The following is a 20,510-nucleotide window of genomic DNA, read 5'->3' on the forward strand; positions in this document are numbered from 1 at the left end:
TTTTCTTGAAATGCATGAATGCACGAATATCTTTCTTGTATATGTAGACACGCATGTCAAATATTACATATAAAGAGCTTATTGGCAAAGGGGGCTAGATCCATTTATGAAAATTTAGTTATTAGCATCACTGCACAGAATTCCATTTGAGTTATTTACAGTGAAAATTTCAACTCCAGACAACCATTTGAATAGAAATTATCGCAAAATTAGATTTTGATTTTCCATACACCTGTGTACAAATTCTCACAAAGCAATTTTTCTCTTAAGTACTAAAAGTGGATCTAGCCCCTTTTGCAAATAAACTCTTCATATATATATATATATATATATATATATATATATATATATACATGATATATATATATATATATATATAATATTTATATAAGATGACGAAGAAGGGTAGTAATGAACAATTATCAATTGAGAGAGAGAGAGAGAAGGGGGAAGAAAGGCAGAGAGTGAGAGGATTATTGTAGAGTAGCGCTTTTCAACCAGTGGGCAGAGATGTCCTCCAAAAATAAGAACGTAAAAGTGTTGTATTGGACATGCACTGGTAATTGTTCCTCAAAAGAAAAAAACAAACAAACAAGCAGGAGCCAAAGTAGGCCACGCGTCATAGAAGGCTTGGAAACGCTATTGTATAGAAGACGAAAGACAGAGAAAGTCATATATTATCATAAAATTATGTCAGTCATTGGTCATTTCTTTTCTTTTCCACCAGATTTCAGCTCAAGTTGGAAAGTTATCCACAGATTACCGCCTTGGGTTGTTAAAGGAGGCGAGTCGAATCGTTCCAGATTCTTTAGATCATGATCAGCAAAGGATCTTGTACTTAATGCTTCAAGACGGCACGAAGGTAGATCCTGCCAAAGTCAGGTACGATGTACATTGTATTATTTCACTCTCTCTCTCTCTTTTTTTTTTTTATTCTCTTGAAAGATATCTTGCAGCATGATTACTCTACAGATTCTATCTCTTTTTTGTTCGTGTCAAAGATTTGTTTGGATACACAATTAACTTTATTCCTTCGCATCCGAGTAGCAAGTATCCGTGAGAATAATGACGACCAATATTGCAACCTTTCGCAGTCCTGTTAAGCCAAAACTTGACTTTTTCCAAGTCTGGACCCATAAACCCCGTAGTCTTTGGATATTATGACTTGATTTTAGCATTTGTCAGCTCCATACTCTTAATCCCCTTCGATATCCAATGAAATACAACAAATTACAAAATATATTCTAGACAACCTGAGCCAACATTGCTGGTTATTGATGTTGTTGTTGTTGGTGGTGGTGGTGGTGTTGGTGGTGTTGGTGTTGTTGGTGAAATCATATAAATTCCATTGGTAAGTAAGATACCAAACTCTTTACTCTATTCAAACCGTCTTGGAAAAGTGGACAAGTACGACGTAATACATAAACAATATATGATTAGAGAGATGGATAGGCATGTTTGTAGGGGAGGGTTTTATAAATGATTTAAATGTTTAACATTTCTCGAAGCGTGACAAAATAGAAGAATAGATAAATCAATACATGACATCAAAGAAAGAAAAATCAGTCGGCAATGAGAATTAAAAAAAAAAATAAACAGGAAGCATAGCTTGCCGTACAGAAGAATAACCTGAGCCAGCTGAATCCAATAGGAAAAAACCCCGAAAACATCGAAAAGATGAATGAGGAAGTGATGAGGTAGGTTTGTCCATTTTCTCTAAACATGTTTGTTTATTACTGCAGAAACAAAGTGAAGTCCAAGCATTCAAATGAATTGCATGCCTTCTATCTACGAACACAATCAATAAGTTACCTTGTTTTGAATAATTATATGATTTGTTAAATTTTATAACCTTGTTTCCTTGGAGCAGTGCACTACACAACGTTGTAAGTCAAATGCAAAACGCGTATGGTGTGGCCAAGGTTTGCCGTTCATCATCAGCCTCCTCCTCTGGTAAATCGACGGATGCATGTCTCTCTCTGGAACCAGACTTACAAGACATCATGGCTACTTCACGGGACTACGACGAACTGCTTTTCGCCTGGAAGGGATGGCGAGATGCAGTGGGTCCTCAAATTGGTCGCCTGTATCCCACATACGTCAATCTATTGAACGACCTATCACGTGATGAAGGTGGGTTAATGTTCGGCTTGCTTTCTCCACAAGGTCTTCATTTTGCTTATATTTTAATAGTGTAATCGAAAGAAAAGCTTATTCATGTAAAGGGTGAATACGTGCTATGGCACATGTTTTTATCAATTGTCATCTTATGTATACAAATGCATATATATAGAGCGCAACTAATGATCTACGTTTTAGCACACATGTCGGTAACGGCTCCATTTCATAAAAACTTGATATGATAGCAACTCTTGCTAGAGTGGCAATTGTCATTGCAATGAAAAGAATCCAGCTTTCTGATTGGATGATGCTGTTGAAAGTTGCCATTCCAGAAAAAGTTTCTATCCTAACATCTTTTATGAAATTGGACCCAGTACGATTCGAACCTGTCATCTACTGCTTTCCGGGAAGTGACACTACCACCATCAGGCTATCCCTGTTTGCCGGCAGTGACACGATGAACTACGACTTTGTGGCCCGTATTCTGCTAAAAACTTAAACCGAGTAAAAAACCAATGTCTGGTCTAAAGTGGACTTAAACCTTGGTCTACAGTAGAATACGGGCCTGTAAGTCCATCGTGTCACTGCCGCCAACCAGAGATAGTCTGGTGGTAGTATCACCCGTTGTAATAGTGTCATTGTATCATATTAGACCAGGGACAATATTATAATCTTGTCAATGTCTAGTTTTTGCGTTGAGGAATGAATTCCTCAAGAAAGCATGACATTGCAGTGACATCCATTCCAGTCCTCATGAATTACTTCACTACAAGTTCAATGTAAAGCAGCATAAGGGTGAAAGGGATCTGGCTTAAGTCGAAGATTTTGAATTTTATGTTTCTGTGTATTTGTCATTATTAAAAGACATAAAAACAGCAGTGAGTAAAAACGTTGGATAACATCCTTTTGAGGTTTGCTGGTGGGAACTGAAAATTGCTGAGTCTCCATGTAATGATTAGGGCACGACGATGCGGCGGCAGATTGGCAAAGTGCTTACGAAACAGACGACCTTGAACAAGAAGTCAATGACCTCTGGCAGCAAACCAAACCGATGTACCTCCAGCTACACGCCTACGTCAGGAGGAAGTTGGCGGAGAAATACGGAGAGGACCGCGTATCCGTACAGAGGCCGATCCCAGCACATCTCCTGGGTAAGAGATGCGTGAATGTCTCGCGACAAGATTCAAGATTGACATCTTTTGCCTTGATAACAATGCCTCACAAGTCGAGCTGTAAAGGTCAAGGGATGTCGCTACAATAATAGCATTATTTCTTTAACTCAGTAGTCTTGCGTTTGCTTGTACTGCTCATGTTTTCATCCTGCAGGTTTTCTCTTCAAGGTTTTTGAACATGATTACATCACGTCACTAATGTCGAAAATCACACCCAGCTTCTGCTATTGTTCTCATCGTCTGTCAACCCAAATGCTTCGCAGACCACAGACGCGGAAATGTACTCGTTAGATGTGTGACGAAGTGCAGCATCAGAAGTGCAGCATAAACAAACCCAAGTTAGAAATGGTTTTAAGCCGATTCGGAACAGGATTTTTTTTTTTCCTTTGGGGGGATGGGGGAGGGGGTCAGTGCAGGACATAACAATAAACGAAGCTGGGTGTGACAAAAACATAAATGACACGATCACGATATCATTGTATGATACCAGCTATGATCAAAGCAAAACAAGGTGAATACATACCAACGTAGGATATTATAGATTGAGATTGCTATGCATTCGCGTGAAGTTTTTGTTGTTGTTTTTGTTTTGTTTGGGTTTTTTTTTTAGAGAAACAGGCCAGTTTGAACAAAACACTGGTAAAATGAGTGATCTATTCAACAAACCCGTATTTACGGCATCCTTACTACTGAGAATATTCTGTGCATGTTTACAGGAAACATGTGGGCGCAGCAATGGCCCCATATCTACGATATAGTGGAGCCCTATCCCGGTAAAGGAACGGTGGATGTGACGGAGAGCATGAATGAGCAAGGATGGGATGTACTCAGGATATTCCATACGGCAAACAAGTGAGTAGTGCAGGGATTTGCACTGAAATGTTTCTCAATGCTCTCCTATACACACGCTCTTTCCACGCACTCACAGGTCGGCCGATACTATACAGAGCTTCTCCAGTAAATACCCGGATGTCCCTTTCAACGATACACTATATAGGAGGACAATAGTAATTATACTGATATTAAACCTCAATTTTCAATCATATTGGTGATTCAGCACAGATTCAATCTAGATTTCAATATTTCATCTCCAAAGTTTGTCAGTGAGAGATATAGAGGGGCATGCAGGTAATACCTATTCTATTAAGGCAACTGTCATCTACAGAAACATTCAAATCCAAACTTAAGACGTATCTGTTCCTCTCACAATGAGGACTATAATTGATAATTGCAATGTATAAGGTTCGGAACAATACACGTTAATGTATACTATATCTGGTATGTGTTTGTATGTTGTTTGCCATTTTCTTATCTGACTCATGTATGAACATGTAAATTTATCTATCTTTTCATATTTTAAGCACCATGAGCACCGACAGGTGGACGAGTAACATACCTATTATTATTATTATTATTCTCAGTTTCCTCTTATTGCTATAAATTCAAAAAGAACGTAAGAGTCTTCGCGTGAGTTCAAGCACGTAAGGGGTTGATTTTTTCGCGTCAATTAAACGATGCAGTATTTCCCTATTACTTAAGAAGAACTTCCTAGGAGCATTGATAAAAACTGTTGTGCAGTCGGAACCTACTCATTTTAATCATATTCGAAATGCAAGCCAGTTATGAATGTTATTTTCTTCCCGATCAGAATCTTTGTGTTGAGCACTTTCGTATTCTGAATTATGGACACGAATTCCAACTCATGAAATGATCATAATAGTCTGCTTATGTGGTTAAAAAAAATGCTTTATCTTTTCTATGACTGCAATGCTTGCAAACCTATTTTTGTTCGACAGTTTCTTCAAGTCTCTTGGACTAGACGCCATGCCCCAGTCGTTTTGGACCTCTTCCATGATGACAAAGCCGACTGACAGAGAAGTCATCTGCCATGCTTCCGCTTTTGACTTCTTGAAAAATCGAGATGTCCGGTAAAAAAAAAAGAAAGAAAGGAAATATTATCAAAACACTGTCAAATGCTAGTGTCAGTTTATTTCTATTTCATTATTTTTTTTTTTTGCCCATCAAACACTTTTTCCTTCACCTTTTTATCATGATATGATCGTTCGCCAAGACACCTTTCAGTGAAAGTGTGTGTATGTATATTTCTCGCTTTCTTAATAGTGTAAGCCAATAACGATAAATGTGTCAATAGTTAATGATGTGTCAACTTGTCTGTTAAACCCTATCGCGGAATGAGACAAAAGCAAAAGGATAATCTGCTGAATGAAAACATAATTTGTAAAAACAGATTTGTTCTCATATAGGAGACAAATATGCATAATGATCCCATGCCATTTTAAACGATTACTCAGTACCTGAATACCTCCTGTCCAGACTTAGAGGTATTCATTGTGTGAAAAACAATTTATGAAAAAAAGAATGTGCCTCGATTAGGCGTAGTGAAAACCATGTACAATTGTTTTGTTGTCTCTTGATTGTCTGTTTTTGCTCGTTTGCAATTCATTGACTGGGGAATCTGAGAATGCATGAGTTAGTATAGTATATTAACACCCGGCATCGACCATGCAGTTGACGAATGAGCGTATGAAACAGTCTGCTAAACATTCTTTGAAATCTCCGAGATTCCCGTGAAATTTCACTGCAAAGAAACTTTTAACTTTCACTTGATCCCCTATACTACAGACTAAGATTCAAATTACTAAACGTATGTTTATATTTGGCTCTATAGAAAACACGAAATGTTAAGATGTTTTTGCGGGATTTTTTGACGCAAAATATTTCATGCTTTCTGCAAGAAATAAAACAAAAGTCATTACATTCTTCCTTATTTTGTCAATTATTAAAGCAAACAAAAAAGACAGATGAACACTTGGTAGCAAAACCGAAGACTTTGTACCCCATATCAGCTGGAATCTAATTCATATTATTTAGAATGTCACATAACTGTCATTAATCTTGTGTATTTTGTACTATGTATCACTAGAAGGACCTTTTATTTTCACCTGAATGATTTTATTTCAATTAAATTTCCTTCTTTTGAAAAGAAATGATCCCTTCATACATTGTGATGAAAACATATCAAATAAAAACAAAACAAACTTAAAGTCAGAGACACGATCAAGACACAGTCACGTGATCTATTTATCTATCTATCTATTGGTGATACTACTGACTTCGCTCAAAATGCTCGCTTCTAGATCTATTTTGCATTGGTCATGTTGGTTTGGCAAATTTCATATCCGTTTCAAGACGCTATGCCAGATGATGCTTGTTAGCTGCTGTTTTGTTTTGTTTTGTTTTTGTTTTGTTTTTGTTTTTGTTTTGCATACATGTGAGATTATGGTTGATACTTAAGTTGTTTCTTTTGAAACACAGAATCAAGATGTGCGCCGAAGTAACCATGGAGTACCTGTACGTTGTGCATCATGAAATGGGACACTGTGAGTACTACCTGCAGTACAGCGACCAGCATGTTTACCTGAGGAGAGGAGCCAACCCGGGCTTCCACGAGGCCGTGGGAGACACTATAGCCCTCTCGGTAGTTACGCCAGACTATCTACATACAATTGGATTGCTGGATAACAACCATGTCGACAAGGGTGAGATATGACAGATTACAGAAAGATCCTAGGAAGATTCAAGACACTCTGTTCACAGTGACATGCAGGCACGTAGCAAGGGGAGGCTAAAATGTTTCTTTGGCTCGATATGTGTTGGACAATCTTTACAAGAAAGTTTACAAAACAACGAGACCAACAAGCACCATGGTTTAGACAAATTCATCGCAACAGTAACTCGATTTAGTCGATTTGAATTAAAAGTAAGCTATTTGCAAAAGTATACAGAGGAAAATGACAGTTCTCAAATGTTTTTCTTAAAGTTTGTCAATCATTCCTGCACATTTTACTTTTGTGTCTTTCATGAATTATAGATTTTGCTTCCATGAAGACGCCTCACACAGCGTTTGCTACTAACCGTTTAAACACAATACATTTCCATCAGCATGACCAGAACCCATTCTTATTTGTTTGCCGTGTTTACATTATCACTGATACATAACTTGGCATACATTTCCTCCAAATTCAACTCAGTCAACCAAGGATGCGAGAAACGCACAATTCAGCAATACGTATTAATGGTGCAGTTCTTCCATTACCTTACCCAATACAAATGAAAAATACGCATACGTGAAGATTCTCATTATTAACGTCATAGACAGACATCAACCTTTCATAGCAACCCATGTATAGTTTGACCAGCATCAATGAAGTATCAACTTTCATGCCATGTGTATATTAATATGCAAATGTATGTAATGTATTTAACCGTCACTGACCGCATCTATCACGAAATAATGAAATAACAGCATCTTTACTGAGAAAGATTACCTAACTTTGTTTGCCACATAACATCGTTCGTTTTGCACATTGATGCTTTTCTTTAAAGGACAAGTTCATCTTCATTAACATAAGGATTGAGAGAATGCAGCAATATTAGTAGAACACATCAGTGAAAGTTTGAGGAAAATTGGGCAATCGATGCAAAAGTTATGAACTTTTAAAACTTTTGTGTTGGAACCGCTGGATGAGGAGACTACTAAGGCTCGTGATGTCATATGAGTACAACAGTATAAAGAAAATGTAAAGAAAATTCAACATATTTTCACTCTTTTCGCATAATAAAAGATCACTTGACTTGCCTCTTTCTAAAGGCAATGGGAATAATATTACCCATAACATATGTCAGTAACGAGTCAAGGGAATGTGTACTTTTTTTCAAAAGATGAAATTTTGTGAAATTCTCTTTATATTTTCCTTATATTGTTGTACGCATGTGACATCATACACTGCAGTAGTCTTCTCATCCAGCGGTGACTGCACAAAAACTTCAAAAATTCATAACTTTTGAACGGATTGTCCGATTTTCCTCAAACTTTTAATGATGTGTTCTACTAATATTGCTACATTATCACAATCCTTATGTTAATGAAGGTGAACTTGTCCTTTAAGTAGCCCTGTGTAGTGAACACGATCTATAATGTTTTGTCTTAACTTCCAAATTTTTAACCATGTAAACACACTAAAACTATAACAGAAGCCAGGATTATTGTCTCCACTTACAACACTGCAGCGTAATTAACAGTTGTCTCATCCACGTCATCTTGTGTTATTAACACATTTAAGAATATTGAACTTGTCCAGTCTATACATAACCTTGTATACACTGTCTTTGTCCTGTTAAGTTATAGCCTACTTAATTTCAAGCTCTGTAGAACGCTTCCTAAATCTACATGTTTAGAGACAAGTTCTTGACCTCGTCTGATTTCTCTGCCTTCTGGAAATCGAATTGATAATTTGTCACTGAATTTACGTCTGTGTCTAACAGAGAAAGATATCAACTACCTGATGAAAATGGCCCTGGAGAAGATCGCGTTCCTCCCGTTCGGCCTTCTGATTGACAAGTGGAGATGGGAAGCTTTTCGAGGAGACATCAGCCCTGATCAGTACAACCAGCGATGGTGGCAGCTAAGGTTAATCTCTTGAACATGATCTTAGGGGCGTAGACATCTATTAGTTTATCTGTAGGGTTCTTTCCTTTTCTATTATGAAAAAATGTGGTAGAAATAGGACGTGAGGTGATGTACTTAACTTCACTTGATCCTGATTTCAGTTTACATCTGCTGCGAGCGTCCCAGATTCTGGGGTAGGCATGCTGCAGACGGCTACAGTGTCTAACACCCGCTCTCCGTGTCGGCTTAACTCTTTTCAATGTAGGTCGGGTCGCATATTTTCATGTCGGCCTTGAACCATACATGCAGACAAAGTCTTACTTGGTCTCCCTCGTCCCTCGGAGCTGGGAATCCACATACCCATGACTGCGTTAATATAATATTGTATGTGACGCGTTCTGCGCGCCCGTACCAGGAGTCGCCTGGTTTGTAGAACAGTAATTGTCAATTCCTGATACAGTACTATTACAGTTTACATCAAGCTACATTTGGTTCGCTCAGTTCTTTTTTTTTTTGGGGGGGGGGGGGGGCAGGGGGGACTTTGCAGTGTAAAACAAACAATATCGGGGAACAAATCTTAATACTTCAATCTACTGATTCAGGGAGATTGATTTTACGGAAGAGTTATAACTCGTCAGAGAATACTTAGTAATGAGAGCAATAAATGAACTCAATTGCTTCCATTTTTGCGGGTCGATACACCCTCAGTAGCCTTGTTTTTCGTACAAGTACGCTGGCTTTATACGCACAATGCAAACGTTAAACTTCTCTTTATTGTAATTACAAAACAAAAAAGAGAACACTTGCTAGGCCTATGTCTTTTATTTTGTTTAATTGTTTTGCTTGTGTTTGAAAGGATTGTATGTCTTTGGTTGTGCAGAAATTTTAGGGCTCATAACGGACAATAAAAGAAAATTTCACAACAACAACCGTCTTTATTTTTGATTTGTTAAAAAGGGTGTGATTTTCATTTTATCCCACAGGAACCAATACCAAGGCATCGAGCCACCGGTGGATAGAAGCAGCTCGGACTTTGATCCCGGCGCTAAATACCACGTAGCGGCTTCAGTCCCATACATCAGGTGAGATGTAATAATGACAGCGATAATATAATCGAAATAAAAGAGGTTTAAACAGATTAACATACACACAAAAAAAAAACAAAAACATAGATTAAATCTTAACTAAAACTCTTTGCAGCAGGTGATGCTGGCCACTGCAGATATCGACTGTGATCCATGTTTGTTTGTCTATCTGTCTCCGTTTGTGTATAGCTGAGTAAAGGTCATTTTTTTTCCACTGTTCCAGTACACTATGTGTCATGTTCTTGAATAAGTTGTTACTTTGTTTGGGCTAATTAAACACGTTTTTATGTTTGCAAAAGCTTCCACTGTACTGAACATACGTCCTCTACATGACGTATTTTTGTTGGGAGTTGGAGCTTAGAGTGCAACATCACGCCATTTTCGATTTTCCTAAAAGTTCAACTTTGAAAGTCGCCGTGGAATTCTTAAGTTATGTATGCTTTCATGAAGCAGTGATACTTGTTGCAACCACAAATCAGTGCCAACATTTTTGATGAGGACAAAATGCCATCACCTCATTACTCCTCTAACAATTATGATCTTCTTCGACTAATATAGCATATTCGACCTTCAACACTGAACGTCTTCACACAAAACACACCTCGCGTACTTCAACAGATAATTACTCCAGAGCTTTTGTTTATATATGTTTTGTTTTTCATCCGTATCGGAACACGTCCTTTAGGGAAGATTTGTATGAAAGTCATTGAGAGTCTTGGGAGGCAATAACTCAATTATTTTGCATAATGTAATTGGAACCAATGTCATTGTTTCACGGTGAATATTGTTTGGTCTTTAGATTCATAACTTTCTGCGGGGTTGGTCATATTTCACTCTTTTTATTAAAGACAACTTACTCTTGCAGTGAAATTGCGTCTTCAGTCCTTCACCACTCACAAACATTGTGACATTGTGTCATATTGTCATTGTGTCATATTGTGTCAAGTAATGTCAATACTGTGAAATTTAAAAAGCTAGTCCACAGGCCTTACGTCATCGCTAATAGTATGCTCTAATGCTTCGTCCTTCCTTTTTCGTAGATATTTCGTCAGCTTTCTCGTCCAGTTCCAGTTCCAGGAGGCTCTTTGTCACGCAGCCAGCAACTACGCACCTCTCCATCTCTGCAATATCTATGGCTCCAGGGAAGCTGGCACTAAACTAGGGTAAGCCCGATAAGAATGATCGTGATTCTCTTCGTAGGTTATCAATGGCATTGTTTCTTATCCTTTTGATGATAAAGGTTACAGTTATGTATTTTGCTTGCGTGTGTGTGTGTGTGTTTTTTTATTATGTATGTGTTTTATATTCGTTTAGCTTGGTAACTCAGACTGATGACGGCTTTAGGTCGCCCCGACACCGTCCAAAAGTTGAGGCAATGAGCATGTAGTCCCTTGCCATGGGTCTTCAAACGTAACTGAATTCGCACTTATTAAATTATCACTTGGTTGATTCGTAAAACACGCTGTAAATTGCTGTGTTGCCATTATTATGGTATTCTAAATTTTTCCTCACTCTGTTAATGTATAATCTCTGTATAAAAGAACTGCAGACTTTTCTCTCCACACTTGTAGCCAACTTATCTATTTCCCCCTCATTGCTGTTTTGTGGAATTCCGAAACACACAAGTTCTGTATATCTAGGCGTTATTCCGAAAGTTCGTAATGCCAAAGGTTCCTAATTTCTAACATGAAATAATAACGAACCTTCTGAATAATGAAGCTTCTGCACAACGAACCCTGACCCCTATAAGATTACTATCCAACAATGACATTCCAGCATATGTCGTCTCATCTCAAAGACTCCTAAAGCCTTAATGACTTGCGATATTACCTCGCCAGGTCGATGCTAAAGATGGGTGGGAGCAGACCGTGGCCGGAAGCCATGGAGAAGCTGACTGGTTCCAGGATGATGGACGCAGGGGCCATCAAGGCGTACTTCGCTCCTCTCATAGATTGGTTAGAGGAGGAGAATGATGGGGAATATATTGGATGGGGAGACGAGCTGACTATATTTCACAAGGAGCGAAATTAGCACGGATCTCAAAACTATCGATTCGGAAAAACGTGACATGGATCGTAGAAAGAGGAAGAACGGTAAACTCTCACAGTTTTGTTATTAATCAAGCAATGAACACAGAGAAGAGATGTGTTAACTCGTTGTTACAGGTTGCACAGCCTTTGCAGAGGTTGTGTAAAGCGCGAATATGGTAACATTTTGAACAGAACTATTGTGAGTGATTCCGCGGCACTGAAGGTTTTCTACCGACTTTGACAACTGTTCTTACAGGTGACGGAGAAAGGGCTTGCGGCATTATCGCATTGCTTCTCCGATATTTCAACCTTTACTTTTGATATTGAATTATAAGGTGTTTCCATCAAACGATGAAAAAACGATAGAGAGGAGAAGTGTGATGCGATTGCGATACCATCAATAAATGTTGCAGTCTCGACCGATCTCTTTTCACCTCTTAGTTGGTGTATTCCAGGTGTTTCACTTCTCCGTTGGTGTATTCTAGGTGTTTCACTTCTCCGTTGGTGTATTCCAGGTGTTTCACTTCTCCGTTGGTGTATTCCAGGTGTACAATGCGTCTTCGCGTTGTCATTTTTCATCATTTTTTTTTTTTGATAAATCACTCGGTTTTCATGGAAAACAAAACAAAAAAAAATATAAAAATATTGTTCAAAAGTTGTAGTTATGTAGTATTAAATTTAGATCTCCTTGGAAGTTCATATAACCAAAACTATTCATTATACAAACTGAATCGATTCATGTACTGGATGAGATTTATGGGTCATGTGGGAATTTGTGTGGGAGATGTAATGACAAATTTGTACAGCGCGCGTCTGGCCAAATATGCCTTTTTTTTCATTAAAAAAAAAGCGGCTAGAGGACTCGCAGTTCTTTTAGCGAACTTTGCATCAAAACTTCACACGTGGTCCGGATTATAAAATAAACCAGGAAACAAACACAGAATGGTGTGTAGACGAGCTAGGTAATGTATCACAGTGACAATCATTTCGCTATCACACTGACTGTGATACATTAGTATTTAGTAACATTTATGTCTATGAAAAAAACAAGTATATTTGACTTGACGTTTATCAAGGAGCGTTAATCACTCGTAGTTTATGGCTTAAAATACGGTTTACGTATAACAAAAAATTGTTTTGCAATTTGTGTAATAGGTGAAAACATGTATAACTGTGTCTTTATGCTTAGTGTTAAGTGTAATTATTGTATTTCTTCTTCAGACACCGGTCAAATCATTTAAAAAGCCGTGCATAGTGCAGGTAATCCAGGGAGTAATAGAATTATCACAGTCATCAGAATCAGTTTTGTCAATGTAAAAGCTAGCTCATTTTTTACCATTAAAGGGGAAATCCAGTCCAAATATAAGTTAGTCTGATAAGAAAGAATAAAGTATTTTGTGTTCAACGGTATAATTTTGATCGAAATCGGATGAAAAATAAAGAAGTTGTGACATTTTGAAGTTTCGTTATTTTTGGGGAAACAGTTCTTGAACAGTCAATATGAATATGCAAATGGCAAAATGAGCTTGTCATTCCCTCACAACTTGCATATAGTTTGTACATAAAATTTTGAAATTTCCAGATGTTCATTCAAACGCAATTATGCCCGAGGCTCAAATCCTCGTATATCTAACTGATCACTATCGTGACTATTCTGAAGTTATTCAACCGGAAATGACATCATGTTTCAGACTTCAATGACAGAAACATTGAATTTTCGTCATTTTTTGTTTTTGTACATGGTCAATGGAAAATTGTGAGGATATGATATGGTTAACTCACTCATTTGGATAACACTGTAAAAGAACTGTTTTGCAGAAATTAGCATAACTTCAAAATGTCATAACTTCCTTATTTTTCATCCGATTTCCTTCAAATTTTTTATCGTTTTACTTGTAGGATTTTACTCTTTTTTTCAAAGACCAACTTATATTTGGACTGGATTTCCTCTTTAAAAGATGGTGTGTGTTTGGTCACGTGTTGTGTACGTCCTGCACCTGCTTGGAAATGACATGCGCTCACAGTTGTTGTAACCAACACACCCCTCCTCACCGAAATATCGAAAGCAAGCAGGTTTTCACAGATTTCTAATGTCCAGTGGTTGATAAGTAAACCAAGGTGTCGCCATTCCATGAGTAACAGGTTTGTCAATATAAATGATGCTTGCGTCCTAAATGTGTATTCATATTTGTGTACAAGCAATTGGCAGTGATCCCAAACATCTACAAAATAAAGTGACTGTGATTGATATCACTATTCCGTGAAAACATAAAAATAATCTCTATGATTTTCTTTTTTTCTCTTTGTTTTGCATATCACGTCCGAGTTTATTTTACTCATTTATGATGTCAATGTTGATATGAAATGACATTTCACTTCAAAGATAATCATAAAACGATTGAAAGGTCAATGACTCCTGAAGTGATTTTGATACTTTGTTTTTATTCACTGAGAAGATAGTAATACATGTGAGTGAGAGAGAAAGAATAACGTACACAAACATACAGTAAATACATGTATGTGTATATATATATATATATATATATATATATATATATGCACTGTATATCCATGTACATACCTACATGCATATGATTAGTGCATCTGTTTAGGCGAGCACGAGATCAAGGTGTACATGAATTCTAAACCATGATCTGTAATGGCAAGTGATATGATAGAGTTCTCACATTGCACGCAGATACCTTGACCTCCACATGCATGTTACCAACTCGAAGATATGGAAAATATATTGTGGAAATGGTAATTGAGCTAAGTTAATTGTCGATACTTATATCCATTAAAGGAAAGACAGGAAAAAAGTGAAAAAAAAAACAAACAAACGAGAATTCCATGAAAGCAAGACATTCACTTTTATACAGCTAAAGAATGATGACAAGTTAATTAATGAGGCTAATAAGAGGACATGTGATTTTTCTACTTTAAAAAAAGTAGTTTATAGGCGTGATAGCAACTATGGACACTTGTTATCTAAATGCTCGGAAAATAAATTGGTTGGGACGGCTGCATGAAATTGTAAAAAGGTACACAATTTACTTGAAAAAAGAAATCAATTTCCAACAAACAAACAGAATTTTTAAAACGTCAGAAATTGTTTATCAGAAACAAAAACAAAAAAACCCTGAATAAATCGTTACATAAACTGAGTCATGAGGGAAAAAAAAAGACAACATGTCAATAAGTTTGCATACATTAGCAAACCAGTCTTATTGCTTTCAACGAATCAGTCCCATCCTACGGTTTGACCTCGATTCTGCCTGGTCAGCCACTGGACGAGTGGTGAGAAGTACTCCTCCATCGCGCTCGTGTCCACTGTACGCTGACCGGTCAAGCGTTCCAGTGCATCCTGCCAGGGAAGACTTGACCCAAGACTAAGCATCGACCTGCCAGAGAGACAGGAGAGCATAATGATGAACGAACAACATATTGAAGAAGAGACCATGGACCTACTACACATGGACATTCATCGCTGGTTGATTAATTCACGCACCTGTTTCTGTCAAAAGTGGCACAAAAGCATTTAAACATGCTTTCCTGCATTGACCTTATCACCACCGCCGACAGCTAGCCTGGATAAAAACAAGACGACGCTTTGAGAAATCTAAAAAGCACATGCGCAAAAGATAGTAATTCTCTTAAATCAAGAAAAATGCTTGTGCAGATATTTGTAGTGTACATAGGGAAATTATAGTAATTTCTCATTTACGAAATGCGCGTACTTTACAAGAGAAAGCAATTATTTTGGTAGGTTGGTTGTGATTATTTTGTAATCTAATTTTCCCCCTTTTACGCACATTGTTCCAGAGTAAACATGGACAGTAACTGTAGATAACATGTATGTCCTATCATTAAGCCATGTAACATGCTTGTCCACAAGTGTCCACTTCTATAATCTTCAATTTAGTGACAGGAAAATTATCATGTTTTGGGGTTTGCTGATCCCTGCCATTGGTGTTTATTCAAAAGCAGTTGAGTCTGAAAAGACACCTCAGCAAAATAAGACCGCAATGAGGGAAATGGTTCTTTTGTCAGTGACGATGCACGGTTGCACAATCGTCATTGTCCAAGCACGTGGATGTACTCATTCAGATGCACATAATCAGGTGGATCAAAGAAAGACCTCTAGTTCATGTGTGAAGTAGGTCCATGAAGAGACAGACATGCACTGTTTAAAGGCATTAGTTACTATCTGCAGATGAAACAGAAACCCAGCCTTAGTGCTTCAAAATAGTTCTAAAATGTGAATTAGGGATAGAAACAACCTATGTAAAATGTTCAATTTTATTATCAATGTTAAGTATTGTTAAAATATACAAAGTGAAACCAAGAGTTATGATAACATCCGATTGTTTCTAGAAAAGAAATACCGTCTACTGTTTCGGTTTATTGAGAAAAATAGTGATATCGCCTTATATTTTAGGCTTTATTGAAAAAAAAATATATTGTTGGATGAGTTGTGATACAACTGACCTACACATATGCATCAAATGGTACAAGTCGAACACTTAAAAAAAAAACACTACTCCCAATTAATGATAACAATAACTGTAACTTCTTTAGACTCTGTATCCACTCGCATTCATTAACAGAGCAGAATAAATTTGTGCGAAATCTTGGCTGATATATTACGTCTTCATTATTACCATACCAAAATAGGTTTGTCAAAACGTTTATATATGTGATTATATCTATAAACTACACAAAATAATATATATATATATATATATATATATATATATATATCTATATATATATATGATTTTCATAATTATTCATGTCGACCCTATAAAGAAGACGTGTGTATGCATGCGTCGAAAATTCGGTTTGAATAAATAACACTGTTATTACTACCCTACCCTGTCGTCTTTTCGATTGTGTGTATCATAATATATATATTGTTTCTCCAATATCACATACTATATTTTGAAGACAGAAAAACAAAATGAGCAACATATCTATCTTGTTGTGTTATGGGGGAGGGGGAGTCCAGGTAAAGGACTAGCTTGTACAGATTTGGGCCACTCAGTATATTGGACTTACACACACACAAAAAGAGAAAAAGTTAAGCAAACACTCACAGAGACAGAGAGAGGAAAACAAACGATCGATATAACAAAGACGTAGACATCAAGATAAACAAAAACTATGTAATTATATTGGGAAGGGATAGTTACATAACGAAGGACTATTGGAAAGGAAGCAGGTTTTGGCAATACATTCATAGCAATTGCCGGACACTATTCATTGGCAGGGCACAATAATTGAAATCAAAAGCACATAATGCAAATAAAATGATTAAATGAATCTAATTTAAACAGTATTTAAAAAGCAAATAAACACTTTCCTCAATTTCTGCTTAGGTATAACAAGACGTTTCAGATCATTGCTCATCGATTAGAAGAATTCAGTCCTGTACAAACAATTTTATTGTGCGAGAGAATATAAAAGGCTCAGAAGAAGTAAGTGAAATTCGTCAGATCGTCCTCTAGGGCAGATGAACACAACAACACAGTCATTTCTACAAAATACATCATTACAATAATGTAATTTTGTTCACTTTTCCTGGAATAAGAAAAAATCCTAATCGATAAAGATATAAATCTATAACCCCCAAGATCTTTTTTTTTTTTAAATAAAGAGACAATTAAGAACTTTAGAACTCCAGGAATATGCCAAACTTATGTGAAAATTTTCTAGTGAGGTGGTTACCTTTTCTATGTATTAAAGTAAAACTTATTATGCTTTTTTTTTTGTCGAATTCTAACTTGAGAATCGCCCATAGAATCGCAACGATTAAAGAAAAGAAACAAAAATGACTTCTTATTGGGGAATGTATGATTTCTTTAAGATTGTAGGAAACCAGTTAGCAGTGATATTAGTTTATAAATACACATATCATTATGTAACTCCTTCCTGTATATTTGAACAATTTTCGCAATCTTTATTACATATAAGACTTGACATTAATGGTGGTTTTTTTCTTTATCCTCCTTCGAGGGACTTTATTTCATTTCAAATATCTAAAAAGTTCACAAAGACATAAAGAGAGCAGGATGTACGAACATAGAAAATACGGGTGCGAACAATTACTTGTCAAAATCATATCATCACATAAATTTCGATTCCTCTGGTGAAAGTATACTTCAGATAAATTATATCCAAAATATTCCCTGAATGTAACATTACCTCAGCATATTAATTTGTGCATCCACAGGTAAACAAATATAATTTTTATGATCCAACTTCTGCTCTAATTCACAAAGTTGCCTTTTCGTGAAATCAAGTAGCTTTTTTTTTAAACCAAAAATTTCAAATTCATAATGAGCTCCGTTCTAAAATCTGTCAATAGTGCGTAAACATTGTTATATAATTGCTATTAGTAAATACAAACGAAAAATCGTATATTGGGCAAAAACTAATACCAAATTTAACAACCCATCATAGGGTTAGGATTTGGGTTAGGGTGAGGGTTAAGGTTAGGGTTAGGTATTATGGGGTAATTGCTACTATGGACAAAAGGGCCACTGGCTAGTTTTCGTCTTACAGGGTGTTTTATTTGAACTTGTGTTATCCATTTTAATAGCAATCAATCTAACTTTGAGTTTATCGCGTTTATCTGCGTTCAATTAATAGGAGTGTTTTCTCCCCTTTGTTTAGAAATATCTGTTGAAATGTTTTGATAGGCTTTACATTTTCTGTTTTTTAATGGCGATTTATTGTGTTTTAACCTTAGATGAAAATACTTTTTGTGATTACGTGATAGGTTATTGTGTGTTCTTTTGTGTTACTTTTGTGAGGTTTGATGTCCTGTTTAATGTTAAGGGAGCTGAATATGCTAGCATTTTTTCAAAGACGGTTTTCACAAAAGTATTCTGTTTTTCTTTTTTTTTTCTTTTTTTTAAGACAGTAGGGTAATGAGGGTCTTCAGTGTCAGTCTTGTTAGCATTTTCCTGATTGAGGTTATTAGGATTATTAGGGTTTTATGTGTTACACTTATTATTTTTTTAGGGTTAGGGTTGGGGTTGGAGTTAGGGCCCAATGTAGAAAATGAAGTTACTAGTTAAGGCATGATATTAACAGACGTTTTAGAGATCCACGAGATATATTACCTCCTAAAATTTGAAATCTTTACTCCCAGTTGTTTTTGTTCCAACCGATTTTAAGTTTCCCTTATATATAATGCACATGAATTAATTCTTAAAGCAGATGGAAGAAAAACTATTCATAGTTAAGGGCACAAAATTTTTCAGAAAAATAGTCTTGGTCGTAGTTACGTCATATGCAAATTTGATCTTCAAGGTTCGAGCATTCTGCTTCCAGGCGTTTTTCACTTTTCCATATGCAGTGCATATCAAAAAAAAAAAAAAAAAAAGGTAATCAAACTTTTGACGGTTACTATTTTATAACTGTCACTAATGGAGAGTGCAGTGTACATTGATACCTAGTTATGTTCACAGTTGTCATGCATGACTGAGCAAATGAACTTTAAAGATAACAATGACAAATTGCACTTTTTCCAAGTTTACATGTTATTGCGAAGGAACAATGCGTGTCTGACTGCATGGATGAGATTTGTCAATGAAAGTGGTCAAATTATCAAGCCAGCCTGCACGACTGCAGATTCGTGTTTTAGGATTTCTTCTAACGTTTTGTGGTTCATAACCTTCAACATGGCCACGTTGTCGATATTTAGTCCTTCCCATTAAGGCGAAACCATTATCCATTTTACTCTCTTCATATTCAAGACATGGTTTATCACTGGGAGCTATGTGTTGAATATGACCGGAGAAAAATGGATTGTGTGTTGGCCTCTGTTGGAGCGACCAAGTTATCGGACAAAAGGCCATGTTAAAGGTTATGGACCATAAAATGTTAGGAGAAAACCTAAAAACAAACCTGCATTCGTACAGGCTGGCCTATTTGGCAACTTTCATTGACAGATCTCATCCATGCATTGAGACATGCATTGTTCCTTCACATTAACATGCAAACTTGGAAAATGTGCAATTTGTCATTGTTATCTTTAAAGTTCATGTGCTCAGTCATGCATGACAAGTATGAACATAATTACGTATCAATGGAAAGAGGAAGAGTTCACCTTCCCTCACAACTAACATTGTGCTCTTCATAGCTGACAATTAAGAAATGGCAGCCCTCCAAAGTTGGATTACCTTTTTTTTTTTTTTTGATAAGCTCGGCATAATGTATGTAGAAAATTTGAAAGCGCCTGGAAGAAAGACTAGTGATAGTTAAGATTTTAACCTCTCTCAGAAAGATAGTCTTGGTCTAAGCTACATCCTATGCAAATTGGATGGCCAAAGTCAAAGTAGTGTTGTTTCCAGGCGGTGTTTTTTTTTTTAAATCTTCTATGTATATTGCATGTAGCGCTGTTTGAAAGCGACTGGAAGAAAGACTAGTAAGAGGTAAGCACTCAAACTTTGTCAGAAAGATTTAGGGTTAGGGGTTAGAGTGAGGGTTAGAGGGTAGGTTAGCAGTTCTATGGATTTTGACAGAGGTCATAAGTACGAGTTTAATGTGATCGGTAGTTCACCGCAAACTTAAATGTTTTCTGAAACTTCGGAAATTTATTCCAATACGTTTTGATTTGTGATTT

General features: G+C 36.6%; 2 protein-coding genes across 2 annotated transcripts in view; one reads left to right on the top strand and one right to left on the bottom strand.

Moving 5' to 3' along the window:
• Positions 1 to 11,879, top strand: part of LOC140237927 (angiotensin-converting enzyme-like) — a 28,165-nt gene extending 16,286 nt beyond the window's left edge. The window contains exons 4-13 of the mRNA XM_072317856.1: positions 728 to 882; positions 1,871 to 2,133; positions 3,081 to 3,272; positions 4,010 to 4,145; positions 5,090 to 5,221; positions 6,630 to 6,853; positions 8,640 to 8,784; positions 9,747 to 9,845; positions 10,889 to 11,011; positions 11,687 to 11,879. Of these exons, the coding sequence (XP_072173957.1) occupies positions 728 to 882; positions 1,871 to 2,133; positions 3,081 to 3,272; positions 4,010 to 4,145; positions 5,090 to 5,221; positions 6,630 to 6,853; positions 8,640 to 8,784; positions 9,747 to 9,845; positions 10,889 to 11,011; positions 11,687 to 11,879 (1,662 nt within the window). The remainder of the gene's footprint in view (positions 1 to 727; positions 883 to 1,870; positions 2,134 to 3,080; positions 3,273 to 4,009; positions 4,146 to 5,089; positions 5,222 to 6,629; positions 6,854 to 8,639; positions 8,785 to 9,746; positions 9,846 to 10,888; positions 11,012 to 11,686) is intronic.
• A 2,575-nt stretch (positions 11,880 to 14,454) lies between these two features.
• LOC140237928 (angiotensin-converting enzyme-like protein Ace3) overlaps positions 14,455 to 20,510 on the bottom strand; it is a 49,297-nt gene continuing 43,241 nt past the window's right edge. Inside the window, exon 12 of the mRNA XM_072317857.1 lies at positions 14,455 to 15,279. Coding sequence (XP_072173958.1) covers positions 15,120 to 15,279 — 160 coding nt within the window. The 3' untranslated portion in view covers positions 14,455 to 15,119. The remainder of the gene's footprint in view (positions 15,280 to 20,510) is intronic.

The sequence above is a fragment of the Diadema setosum genome, chromosome 14 (assembly GCF_964275005.1).
Source record: "Diadema setosum chromosome 14, eeDiaSeto1, whole genome shotgun sequence".
NCBI lineage: Eukaryota > Metazoa > Echinodermata > Echinoidea > Diadematoida > Diadematidae > Diadema > Diadema setosum.